We start from the raw sequence: 14588 nt of genomic DNA on the forward strand, positions 1-14588 counted from the left end.
GGGCATCAAGATCCGGATAGTCCCTCAGAAAACTCTGCACAACCAAATTGAGCACATGTGCCAGACATGGGATGTGAGTGAGGTTGCCAAGGGCCAAAGCTGCCACCAGATTTCGGCCATTGTCACACACTACCATGCCTGGCTGGAGATTCGCTGGCAGTAACCACACATCGCTCTCCTGCTTTATGGCATTCCAGAGCTCCTGCGCTGTGTGGCTTCGATGCCCCAATGAAACTAGTTTCAAGACGGCCTGCTGACGTTTGGCCACGGCTGTGCTCATGTCGGTCATAGGTAAACGTTCACGGGTCCATGTGGAGGTGGACTGTGACGGATCCTGCAGAGAGGAATCAGAGGAACTGGTGTAAGAGGAGGAGTCGATGCGTACAGACTGGATTCCTGCAATCCTTGGAGTGGGCAGGACACGTCCTGCGCCACTCGCACGATCTGTACCTGGCTCAACAACATTAACCCAATGGGCAGTGAGGGAAACATATCGCCCCTGTCCATGCTGACTGGTCCACGCATCGGTGGTGAGGTGGACCTTGCTACTGACGGCGTTCAGTAGCGCATGTTTTATGTTTGCCTCAACATGCCTGTGCAGGGCAGGGACAGCCTGCCTGCTGAAGTAAAAGCGGCTGGGCACCTTGTACTGTGGGACTGCCAATGCCATCAAGTCACGGAAGCTGTCAGTCTCCACCAGCCTGAACGAGAGCATTTCCAGGGACAACAGTTTGGCAATGCCTGCATTCAGAGCCTGTGCTCGGGGGTGGTTGGCCGAGAATGCCCGCCTTTTCTCCCATGCCTGTACTACCGATGGCTGTAGAGTAGACTGGGAGTGTGAGGATGACTGGGAAGGTGGTGCTGTGGGTGGAATTACACAAGGTCTCTGGGAGGAAGCCAAACCAGCTGTGCGTGAGCTGGAGGAAGAGGCAACACGAGCTGAAGAGGTGGTAGCTGCCGCTGTTGGTTGGCCTACATCTTCAGTGTGTTTCTGTAACTCCACCGCGTGCCTGGTCCGCACATGTTTCCACATATTTGTGGTATTGAGGTTGCTGACATTTTTCCCTCTTTTTACTTTATGATGACACAGCTTGCATTTGACAAAACAAATGTCATCTGCAACTGTGTCAAAAAAGGACCAGGCACTGCAAGTCTTGGGAGCGCCCTTTTTGGCTTTGGAAAGAGACAGGCTCCTAACGGGTGCCAAAGTGGAGGCTACAGGCTCCGCAGTCTTCCCCCTCCCTCTCCCTCTTTGGCCCGTAAGAGGAAGCTCTTCCTCTGAGCTGCTCCCACCACCTTCCTGTTCCTCACGCCACGATGGGTCAAGGACCTCATCATCTCCACTACCCTCTGCCACCAACTGCTCCTCCTGGGTAGTCTCAGCAGCACAGTACGCACGAGAAAGCGGCACCTGAGTTTCATCATCAGATGCGTACTGCGCTGTGGTCACCGGAGGCACTGGCCCACCTGCCTCTTCAGAGTCAGAGAGAAAAAGGTGTTGGGCATCACTGCACACTGCCTCTTCTTCCATTTCTCCAATGCTGCTTGGCTGGCCCCCTGTTTCCAAGCCAAGAGATTCAGAGAACAGAAGTAGAGACGGCTCCTGTCCTGGGCTCTCTGACTGCCTGGCCAATTTGGCAGGTGGTGAAGAGACAGATGGCTGCTCTCCAGTGCTCTGTGCCTGAGAGGATGTGGCACTAACTGAAGTCGATGCCGAGGCGTTAGCTGCCATCCACCCGACAACGGCTTCAATTTGGTCTTCACGCAGCAGCGGTGCACGGCGCTCTCCGACAAAGCTGCGCATGAAGGACTGTTCCCTGCTGAAACTGAGTGACGACGAGTCACCGGCGCCCGCAGCAGGCACAGAATCACCACGTCCTCTCCCTGCTCCTCTCCCTGCTCCGCGCCCACGCCCACGTGCCTTACTCCCTGCCCTCTTCATCTTGGTTGACAGATAAAGATAAGCAGAAAAGTACTAAGGCCTTAGTGTGCTTATTCCTGTAATGCTCCTCCTAACAGGTGTAAGAAACACTAATGTTGTAAATTGTGGACTAAACTTTATTATTTTTCAAATGTGGCCTACACAAGTGTAAGTTGTGTTTGGTGAACTTAACCTTTTTTTTGGTGCAGATCGGGCTACAGAGCTAGTTTAAATCACACGGAGACCGTGCAGACAGCCGTAAACGGCGCTGCAAGGCCAAGAAACCCTCCTCTAGGTTATCCTATATAGTGTTTTTCCACTATTTAGCTGGATACAAGTGGAAAGACACTAATAGGAATTTTTTTTTTCAAATTTTAAACTGGCTGCACTATTTGAAAAAAAGGAAATTGTTTTTCAAGGTATGAGGCAGTAACGCACCCTGAGCTGAATCCAACCGGCTATGGCTGCACACAGACTACAGGGCGAGCTGCGCTCACACGGAGACCGTGCAGACAGCCGTAAACGGCGCTGCAAGGCCAAAAAACCCTCCTCTAGGTTATCCTATATAGTGTTTTTCCACTATTTAGCTGGATACGAGTGGAAAGACACTAATAGGAATTTTTTTTTTCAAATTTTAAACAGGCTGCACTATTTGAAAAAAAGGAAAATTTTTCTCAAGGTATGAGCCAGTAACGAACCCTGAGCTGAATCCAACCGGCTATGGCTGCACACAGACTACAGGGCGAGCTGGGCTCACACGGAGACCGTGCAGACAGCCGTAAACGGCGCTGCAAGGCCAAAAAACCCTCCTCTAGGTTATCCTATATAGTGTTTTTCCACTATTTAGCTGGATACGAGTGGAAAGACACTAATAGGAATTTTTTTTTTCAAATTTTAAACAGGCTGCACTATTTGAAAAAAAGGAAAATTTTTCTCAAGGTATGAGCCAGTAACGAACCCTGAGCTGAATCCAACCGGCTATGGCTGCACACAGACTACAGGGCGAGCTGGGCTCACACGGAGACCGTGCAGACAGCCGTAAACGGCGCTGCAAGGCCCAAAAACCCCCCTCTAGGTTATCCTATGTAGTGTTTTTCCACAATAGAGCTGGAGACTGGTGGAAAAACACTAATAGGAAATTTGAGAAAAAATGTGCAGCAGGCTGCACTAAGAGCAAAAAAGAACAACTGTGTGAGGCAGTGTGAACCCCCCCTGAGCTGAATACAACCGGGTATATGGCTGCACACAGACTACAGAGTGAGCTGCACACACACACACACACAGAGACCTTGCAGAACGCTGTTAAAACAGCGCTGCAAGGCAAGAGCAAGGTGAACAGTGAAGAACACACAGCGTTTTGCTAAATTAGCCTTTGGAAAGGAAAATAAAGCAATTAGCTAGCTCAACTGGCCCTCAGTTAGAACACAGCGTCCTGTCCCTAACTGAAATCACAGCAGAGTGAGCGCAAAATGGCGGCAGCGCTTTTTTATAGTGCAGAGTGACATCATTTCAGCAGCCAATCCAAGCCTTGCCAGTACTTACATGCCCACCATGCTAAACAGGATGTGCCCACACTTTCATTCATTCCTCATTGGCTGCTGCGTTCAATTTGAATTCTGGGAACTTCCGATTCCGGTATCCGATACGCGGGAAGTATCGGAATTCAGTATCGGAATTCCGATACCGCAAATATCGGCCGATACCCGATACTTGCGGTATCGGAATGCTCAACACTACTAATAAACCTTTCAATTCCATATCTCTTGGTGAAAAAAAAACCCTTCAAGCTGTTGGCCGAGCTTGTGGCTAACTGCCCAGAGTTTGGTCTGCAGCGATGCAGAGACTAGGATGCAAACTCTGCCAGATCCGCAGTAACATGTAAAAGATGTGTTTTTGGCTTGCATGAATCTAAAAATGCTAATACTAAAAATGGAAACACGGACTATTTTACCAGGTTATTCTCCAAATCATTACATGGTCTTACTTTTCTGTACATACTGACTTACTCAGGTGTGCTATCACCCCCCTAATGATGACCCAACACCCCACCTCAATCCCCTGCCACCCCCATCCCCGCTACTGTCTTGACCTTCTGTTACCACTGAATCCATCCTCCTGAGATGCACCCAGTGACCTTGTCTATGCAGATCCAAAGATCCCACTGGTACAGCTGTATTTCTGCATTTGCACCTAGTAAAACTATCTAATTAATAAAAAACAGATGTACTTATGACCCTGTGTTATAAAACATCCCCCAGAGATTCTCAAAGTATCCTCATTGCCCTGACAGCTTGTACCCCAACTAAACTATAATATGCGCAGGTTTGCTATGCATGCATGCTCTAAAGATTCTCATGAACCACCAATGAAATGTGTAGTTTTCAAATAATATTGAATATTAATCAAATGTTCAATCACAATCACTAGGTTCACTGGTCACTTCATCAATATAACTAAAAAATTGCCAATCTTAATTTATTTTAATCCCTTATATAACACCATTAATTATGCAGTACTTTACAAACATCATCCTCATTGGAACTCACAAACTAAATTCCTTATCAGCATGTTTTTGGAGGGTGGGTGGAAATCGGAGAATCCAGAGAAAACCCATGCTAACACAGGGAGAACATACAAATTTTTGCAGATGTTGTCCTTGGTGTGATTTGAACCCACAGTTCTAACCATTGAGCCACCATGTTGAGATCTATTTCTATAAGGAGCATACAGGTGAGAAGATGGATGGGCCAGCAGCACTGAGGAGAAGAAGTGTGCTGCTGTAAAATGTAATTTTAGCTGATAAGAATAGGACCACCCATTCAACTTTCCAAGTCTCGATGGACAGGGGGCAGAAGAAAAATTAAAAAGACACAATGGTACAAGAAATACATTTTATATTGGCTTAACAATAAAATTAACTTAACAATATTCATGCAGATACTGTGCTTTGTAAAATGATTGCCATTATTGGAATAACTCTTTAAATATCTGTGCAATTCAAAAAGCAATTTGTGCAGTTGCATTGCCGGCTAGTGTATATTCTTACCTATTATTTAATACATTTAAAGGGAATCTGTAAGATAAACGCACCTAAGTCTTCTATATGGGCATGCAGATGATCGACGGTTGAATAAAATTACATCTTGATGTTTGCAGCATGAGAGACACAGCGGGGGGGGACTAAAGCTGTTCGAATTCAGGCATCTGGTTAGCTTGAGAGCAGTGCGAGCAGTTTGTAAAGCATAGTGTCTGGTCACGCAATGCAACATTTTGTTGAAGCTATTTTTTTCTCTCTGAAGTCCAGAATATTAATTGACCAGGCTCCGCATTTAAAATATAAGGCAGGACACTGCAGGTTCAGTGACCAGAATAATTTTGATGAGGCCAAAGCACAACAAAAAAAAAACCCACAGGCCACCCTGGAGCACGAGAATCTCATTACCTTAAAACTGCAAACACAGATTGCACAAGAACCACAAGACGGATTTCTTCAACCCAGGTATAATTTTAATCGGCGTAACAGCGCCAACCTGACGATGCCTGTAGTTTACTTAGCAAAATCTTAATGACAGGTTTACTTTAAGCTTCTGAATTATTCCCCTTTTCCTTGGTATGCAAATATCCATATTCATTGTAGAGAGTATCAATATCAGGCTAGGGTTACAGGACCATTTTTCTCTCATCCGTGAAAATTGGCCCTATTATAATAATCACACTGAATTTCTTGGATGTGGAGAATTAAAAAAAAATATATATCAATTTTCTCCATTCAGTCTGTTTGTGAAAATTTGACCTCACTCTGATGTCAGCCGAGTGCGGTCCGATATTTTCCACGGACCCATAGACATAAATGGGTGAGTGCCATCCACTTATTGGAGGTAAAGTATGTATGCTTCAATTTTTTTTTCTCAGACCACTGGTCCGAGGAAAAGATCTAACATGTGCGCACCTCATTGAATACCAATGATCCGAGAGCAATCGAATGTTTTGATGGATCGCTCTCGGATCAAAACTACGGTCGTCTGCACGGGCACTTAGGGAAGGTTCAGCAATGTACTAAAAAATGCTGGGGTGTCAGAATCCTACTTGTCCTTCTGGCTTTGATCATCGAGAAAGTCGGTGGCCAGTTAGCTATATGACAACTGGTTAGCATTCTAATTATGGGGCTGTAATGTTGTTAGATGTTACCTGTTTTATCATTATCCATGCTGGCACTGATCTTTAGATGTAAATATACTTCACAATGTACCCACTGCCAATCTTTTCCATTATACTCCCACAACATTACCATCTATAATAACTTGTATGGATCCTAACTATGCTTCAATTAATATTAAGCGGTGTTGTATCTTCAGACAAGTCCCGATCACTGTGTCTGTCGGAGGCCTGCGTTTCTGTAGCTGGACGTATAATTGATTCCCTGGACAGAGATGTGGACCCATGTCAAGACTTCTATCAGTACTCCTGTGGGGGTTGGATGAAGAGAAACCCACTGCCGGATGGACGGTCAAGATGGAATACATTCAACAGTATATGGGACCAGAATCAGGCTGTGCTGAAACATATACTTGGTGAGAATACTGAAAAAAAAAATTGTGTATTCAGAATATTTGTGAAATAATTAAAACCCACTACTTTTCCCTTTTTAGAATTCCGTTATTAATAATGCTAATTTCTATGTCTGTTCCATATATTTACGTACACCCTACTATAAGACTTAGGGTATGTTCACACGTTCAGGATTTCCATCCTTTTTTTTTCAGGACAGTTTTTTTAAAAAACTGCAGCTCTTGGCAGAAAACGCAGGTCCTTTTTTTGTCCTTTTTTGATGCGTTTTTTGATGCGTTTTTTGATGCGTTTTTTTATCCTTTTTTTACTGTGTGTTTCCTAGGAAGCTTTTTAGGGCTAAAATGGCTGAAAATACCCTACCCCTACCCCTACCCCTACCCCTACCCGTACCCCTAACCCTACCCCTAACCCTAACCCTAACCCTACCCCTAACCCTACCCCTAACCCTAACCCTACCCCTACCCCTAACCCTACCCCTAACCCTACCCCTAACCCTAACCCTACCCCTAACCCTACCCCTAACCCTACCCCTAACCCTACCCCTAACCCTAACCCTATTCTAACCTTAGTGAAAAAAAAAAAAAAAAAATTCTTAATTTTTTTATTGTCCCTACCAATGGGGGTGACAAAGTGGGGGGGGTGTCATTTACTATTTTTTTTATTTTGATCACTGAGATAGGTTATATCTCAGTGATCAAAATGCACTTTGGAGCGAATCTGCCGGCCGGCAGATTCGGCGGGCGCACTGCACATGCGCCCGCCATTTTGCAAGATGGCGGCGCCCAGGGAGAAGACGGCCGGACGGACACCGGGACGCCGGGTAAGTATAAGGGGGGGAGATTAGGGCACGGGGGGGGGCATCGGAGCACGGGGGGGGGGCATCGGAGCACGGGGGGCGGGCATCGGAGCACGGGGGGGCGGGATCGGAGCACGGGGGGGCAGCCACACTCCGCCCACGCACTTCCGCCCGGTCCCCCGCACTTCCTGCTGCAGCGGTTCTGCACATCAAATCGCAGTAAAACCCGCAGATATATTTTTGATCTGCGGGTTTTACTGCGATTTTGACCTCACAATGGAGGTCTATGGGTGCAGAACCGCTGCGGTTCAGGAAGAAGAATTGACATGCTCCTTCTTTTTTCCGGGAGCTATTCAGCGCGGCTTTTTTTTTACAATTTCCGGACCATGTGCACAGTGTGTCCTGTTTTCCATAGGGTACAGTGTACTGTACCCTGCATGGAAAACAGCTGCGGAACCGCAGCGGCAAAACCGCCGCGGTTCCGCGGTAAAAAACGCACTGTGTGAACATGGCCTTAAGGGTAAGACAGCAGAAAATAGGAAAAACCTATTTCTTACTGATTAAAACTTCTCTAGCTGTGTTAGGCCCCCTCACACACCCGTATAATACCGGCACCAGAAAAAAAACGGTATCGGAGTCATCATCAGTGTTTTGGATCAGTGAGCCATCAGTGTGTGATCAGTATGCTATCTGTTTTTTTTTGTTTTTATGGCTAAAAAAAATCAATTCCAAAGCTTCTCCTATACTTTGCAATGTTGAACAGGTACGGCACACAGATGACACAAGGTCCATACAAACACACAGGCAAGTGTGCAGCACCATAGATAACAATGGGTACGCGTGATATCTGTGAAAAAAAATGGATGCCACACGTACCTGAAGGGGGCCGTAAGAAGTGGAGAGGTCAACACCACTAATTTTGATGCATCTATTGTTAGTGTTTCTCGGCAGCATGTGTATTATACACATATATCTTTACAGCACACACATTAGGTACACTCTCTTCCTGCCTACATAAAAGATCTCGTTAACAAGCATTTTTCTGTTTGCCATGTAATAGCTGAGGAGGTTTACACTAGGCAATGACTGGGAATAAATGTGATCATCACCATGTGAAAAAGATGCTTAACCCCTTCATGACTTTGGGATTTTCTGTTTTTGCATTTTAGTTTTTTCATCCTTTCCTCCCAGAGCCATAACTTTTTTATTTTTCTGTCAATATAGCTATGTGAGAGCTTGCTTTTTGTGGGACGAGTTGCACTTTTGAACGCTACCATTAATTTTATCATATAATGTACTGGAAAACAGTAAAAAAAAATGTCCATGTGCGGTGAAATTGCAAAACAAATTTCAATTCCACAATTTTTTGTTTGTTTGTTTGTTTGTTTTTACCTTGTTCAATAAGTGCTGAAACTGACCTATCATTATGATTCTCCAGGTCATTGCAGGTTTGCAGATACCAAACATGTATAGATTCTTTTTGTTTAAGTGGTGAAAAAAAAATCCAAAATTTGTAAAAAAAAAATAAAATATATATATATATATATATATATATATATATATATATATATATATATATATATATATATATATATATATATATAAAAAAGCTGGGTGAGAGCTTTTTTTTTTTGCGTGCCAAGCTGACATTTTATTGATACAATTTTGGAGCAGATATGATATTTTGATCATCTGTTATTGCAATTTATTGTAATGTTGCGTCGACTAAAAAAACTGTAATTCTGGCATTTTAATTTTTTTCTCGTTGCGCTGTTTACCGATCGGTTTAATTTAGTTTATATCTTGATAGATTGGGTGTTTCTGAACCAATTATGTGTATCATTTTTTTTTAATGAAGTAAAATGTGGGATGATTTGAACATATATATATATATATATATATAATTTAAAATCGTTTTTTCTCTACTCTTGTGATGTTCTGATCGCTTTTGCTACACATGGCAGGGCTTCAGCCCTGTGTATTACAAATCGTCATCTCCTATGAATGATGGCCCCAGTTGTCTTGCCAACCCATCGGCGCCCAACGATCATGTGATGGTCACCGATGGGCAGGGTTTGTGACGCGCTTCCGGCGCAATTGTATTAAATGACGCGGTCCGAGATTGGCAGCGGCATTTAATATGCTAACAGCCGCGTGTGGATCGCGATTCCACCTGTTGTTGTTAGGGGCATATGTCAGCTGTCATGTGCCAGAGAAGATGCATGCTCACCACCAAAGTCCACATCAAATCCCGGGATACGACTTACGATGCATTTATATGTCATAGGTCATGAAGGGGTTAAATGCTCACTGTCATTTCAACAAATGTTTAAAACATCAATAGTGTAAGGCCGGTTTCACAAGTCAGTGTCTCCAGTACATGTAGTGTCAGTTTTCTCACATACCGGAGACACTGACACACGTAGACCCATTTAAATGAATGGGTCTATGCACATATCAGCGTGTTTTGACGGACTTTGCCTGTTTTTACCCGGACACACGGGCCACCAAACGTGCCACACACGTGCACACGGAGAACAGTGTACACTGTCCTCCGTGCGCACGGACAGCCACCAGGGAAGCATTGCTACTGTAAGCCGCTGTCCCCTGCGTGTGGTGCTGAACGTGGCTTTCATCCATTGTTCCCTGCTCTGCCGGCGAGCAGGGGACAATGAATGATAGAAAAACCTGACGTGGGATGCCCCTTATGTTTTTCAACCAACCTGGTAAAACTCACATGTGCGGGCTGCTATTCTCAGGTTGGTAAGGGGCCATGGATATGGATATGGGCACCCCAGCCTAAAAACAGCAGCCTGCAGCTGCCCAGAAAAGGCACATCTATAAGGCCGGCGTCACACTAGGCGTAAGTAAATACGGTCCGTTTTTTACGGCAGTAATACACAGTAATTGTCCCAAAACACTGTTCCATATTCAATGCGAGGATGCGATTTTTACGCACAAATTTATCCATATGGCATCCGTATGGCTTCCGTACGGCGATTTTTTTTCTCTCGCAGGCTTGCAAAATGGACATATCATGGATCCATCCGCTCAAATATTCTTAAAAACATATATACAGTCTATATATATATATTTATATCTATATATATAATTGTCTAAGGGTTTTTCCGTCCGTCTGTCTGTCTGTCTGTCTTTCTGTCTGTCCTGGAAATCCCACGTCCCTGATTGGTCGAGGCCGCCAGGCCTCGACCAATCAGCGACGGGCACAGTATCGACGTAGAAATCCCGCGTCTCTGATTGGTCGAGACCCCCAGGCCTCGACCAATCAGAGATGGGCACAGCGACGATGATGTCATTAAGGACGTAGACATCCCGTGTCTGATCGGTCGAGGCCGCCAGACCTCGACCAATCAGCAACGGGCACAGCGACGATGATGTCATAAAGGACGTAGAAATCCCACGTTTCTGATTCAGCGACGGGCACAGTATCGACGTAGATGTCATAATGGTTGCCATGGCGACGATGATGTCATAAAGGTTGCCTCGACCAATCAGCGACGGGCACAGTCTGCCGCGAATTCTGGAATCATCATTGTCCATATACTACAGGGACATGCGCATTCTAGAATACCCGATGCGTTAGAATCGGGCCACAATCTAGTATATATATATATCTCCTTCACAAACCCGACAGGATATGAGACATGGTTTACATACAGTAAACCATCTCATATCCCTTCTTTTATTACATATTCCTCTTTAGTAATGTAAGAAGTGTCTTTGTGTCAAATTTGGGGTTTCTAGCTATTAAATTAAAGGGTTAAATCCCGGAAAAAATTGTCTTGGGCTCCTGCGCAATTTTCTCCGGGATTTAACCCTTTAATTTAATAGCTAGAGACCCCAAATCTGACACAAAGACACTTCTTACATTACTAAAGAGGAATATTTGGACAGAGACAACATTGTTCTAATTTTGGTTATAGACATTACCACAATGAATTTTAAACAAAACAATTCAGATGCAGTTGAAGTTCAGACTTTCAGATTTCATTTGAGGGTATCCACATTAAAATTGGATGAAGGGTTTAGGAGTTTTAGCTCCTTAACATGTGCCAACCTGTTTTTAAAGGGACCAAAAGTAATTGGACATATTAAATAATTTTAAATAAAATGTTCATTTTTAGTACTTGGTTGAAAACCCTTTGTTGGCAATGACTGCTTGAAGTCTTGAACTCATGGACATCACAGACGCTGTGTTTCCTCCTTTTTGATGCTCTGCCAGGCCTTCACTGCCGTGGTTTTCAGTTGCTGTTTGTTTGTGGCCCTTTCTGTCTGAAGTTTAGTCTTTAACAAGTGAAACGCATGCTCAATTGGGTTGAGATCAGGTGACTGACTTGGCCATTCAAGAATATTCCACTTCTTTGCTTTAATAAACTCCTGGATTGCTTTGGCTTTATGTTTTGGGTCATTGTCCATCTGTAGTATGAAATGACGACCAATCAGTTTTGCTGCATTTGGCTGGATCTGAGCACACAGCATGTCTCTGAATACCTCAGAATTAATTCAGCTGCTTCTGTCCTGTGTCACATCATCAATAAACACTAGTGACCCAGTGCCACTGGCAGCCATGCATGCCCAAGCCATCACACTGCCTCCGCCGTGTCTTACAGATGATGTGGTATGCTTTGGATCATGAGCTGTACCACTCTTTCGCCATACTTTTCTCTTTCCGTCATTCTGGTAGAGGTTGATTTTGGTTTCATCTGTCCAAAGAATGTTCTTCCAGAACTGTGCTTGCTTTTCTAGATGTTTTTTTTAGCAAAGTCCAGTCTAGCCTTTTTATTCTTGATGCTTATGAGTGGCTTGCACTGTGCAGTGAACCCTCTGTAATTACTTTCATGCAGTCTTCTCTTTACGGTAGATTTGGATATTGATACGCCTACCTCCTGGAGAGTGTTGTTCACTTGGTTGGCTGTTGTGAAGGGGTTTCTCTTCGCCATGGTGATTATTCTGCGATCATCCACCACTGTTGTCTTCCGTGGGCGCCCAGGTCTTTTTGCATTAATGAGTTCACCAGTGCTTTCTTTCTTTCTCAGGATGTACCAAACTGTAGATTTTGCCACTCCTAATATTGTAGCAATTTCTCGGATGGGTTTTTTCTGTTTTCGCAGTTTAAGGATGGCTTGTTTCACCTGCATGGAGAGCTCCTTTGACCGCATGTTTACTTCACAGCAAAACCTTCCAAATGCAAGCACCACACCTCAAATCAACTCCAGGCCTTTTATCTGCTTAATTGAGAATAACATAGCGAAGGGATTGCCCACACCTGTAGCCTTGGATTCAATTGTCCAATTACTTTTGGTCCCTTTAAAAACAGGGTGGCACATGTTAAGGAGCTGAAACTCCTAAACCCTTCATCCAATTTTAATGTGGATACCCTCAAATGAAAGCTGAAAGTCTGAACTTCAACTGTATCTGATTTGTGTTGTTTAAAATTCATTGTGGTAATGTCTATAACCAAAATTAGAAAAATGTTGCCTCTTTCCAAATATATATGGACCTAACTGTGTGTATATATATATATATATATATATATATATATATATATATATATATATACAGTGGGGCAAAAAAGTATTTAGTCAGTCAGCAATAGTGCAAGTTCCACCACTTAAAAAGATGAGAGGCGTCTGTAATTTACATCATAGGTAGACCTCAACTATGGGAGACAAACTGAGAAAAAAAAATCCAGAAAATCACATTGTCTGTTTTTTTAACAATTTATTTGCATATTATGGTGGAAAATAAGTATTTGGTCAGAAACAAACAATCAAGATTTCTGGCTCTCACAGACCTGTAACTTCTTCTTTAAGAGTCTCCTCTTTCCTCCACTCATTACCTGTAGTAATGGCACCTGTTTAAACTTGTTATCAGTATAAAAAGACACCTGTGCACACCCTCAAACAGTCTGACTCCAAACTCCACTATGGTGAAGACCAAAGAGCTGTCAAAGGACACCAGAAACAAAATTGTAGCCCTGCACCAGGCTGGGAAGACTGAATCTGCAATAGCCAACCAGCTTGGAGTGAAGAAATCAACAGTGGGAGCAATAATTAGAAAATGGAAGACATACAAGACCACTGATAATCTCCCTCGATCTGGGGCTCCATGCAAAATCCCACCCCGTGGGGTCAGAATGATCACAAGAACGGTGAGCAAAAATCCCAGAACCACGCGGGGGGACCTAGTGAATGAACTGCAGAGAGCTGGGACCAATGTAACAAGGCCTACCATAAGTAACACACTACGCCACCATGGACTCAGATCCTGCAGTGCCAGACGTGTCCCACTGCTTAAGCCAGTACATGTCCGGGCCCGTCTGAAGTTTGCTAGAGAGCATTTGGATGATCCAGAGGAGTTTTGGGAGAATGTCCTATGGTCTGATGAAACCAAACTGGAACTGTTTGGTAGAAACACAACTTGTCGTGTTTGGAGGAAAAAGAATACTGAGTTGCATCCATCAAACACCATACCTACTGTAAAGCATGGTGGTGGAAACATCATGCTTTGGGGCTGTTTCTCTGCAAAGGGGCCAGGACGACTGATCCGGGTACATGAAAGAATGAATGGGGCCATGTATCGTGAGATTTTGAGTGCAAACCTCCTTCCATCAGCAAGGGCATTGAAGATGAAACATGGCTGGGTCTTTCAACATGACAATGATCCAAAGCACACCGCCAGGGCAACGAAGGAGTGGCTTCGTAAGAAGCATTTCAAGGTCCTGGAGTGGCCTAGCCAGTCTCCAGATCTCAACCCTATAGAAAACCTTTGGAGGGAGTTGAAAGTCCGTGTTGCCAAGCGAAAAGCCAAAAACATCACTGCTCTAGAGGAGATCTGCATGGAGGAATGGGCCAACATACCAACAATAGTGTGTGGCAACTTTGTGAAGACTTACAGAAAACGTTTGACCTCTGTCATTGCCAACAAAGGATATATTACAAAGTGTTGAGATGAAATTTTGTTTTTGACCAAATACTTATTTTCCACCATAATATGCAAATAAATTGTTAAAAAAACAGACAATGTGATTTTCTGGATTTTTTTTTCTCAGTTTGTCTTCCATAGTTGAGATCTACCTATGATGTAAATTACAGACGCCTCTCATCTTTTTAAGTGGTGGAACTTGCACTATTGCTGACTGACTAAATACTTTTTTGCCCCACTGTATATGTGTGTGTCTCACTGACATATATCTATATATATATATATATGTATATATATACCTATACTATGTGTACACATTTATTCTACCTATTCTATTCTGTTCTATTCTGTCAGTGT

At 43.8% G+C, this 14588-nt stretch overlaps 1 protein-coding gene across 2 annotated transcripts in view; it reads left to right on the plus strand.

Moving 5' to 3' along the window:
* The window catches only part of ECE2 (endothelin converting enzyme 2), a 149048-nt gene that overhangs the window by 66883 nt on the left and 67577 nt on the right, over window positions 1–14588 (plus strand). For both annotated transcript variants that reach the window (XM_069726950.1, XM_069726949.1), the window contains exon 4: window positions 6277–6492. In XM_069726950.1, coding sequence (XP_069583051.1) covers window positions 6277–6492 — 216 coding nt within the window. The remainder of the gene's footprint in view (window positions 1–6276; window positions 6493–14588) is intronic.

The sequence above is a fragment of the Ranitomeya imitator genome, chromosome 5 (genome assembly GCF_032444005.1).
Source record: "Ranitomeya imitator isolate aRanImi1 chromosome 5, aRanImi1.pri, whole genome shotgun sequence".
NCBI classification, from domain to species: domain Eukaryota; kingdom Metazoa; phylum Chordata; class Amphibia; order Anura; family Dendrobatidae; genus Ranitomeya; species Ranitomeya imitator.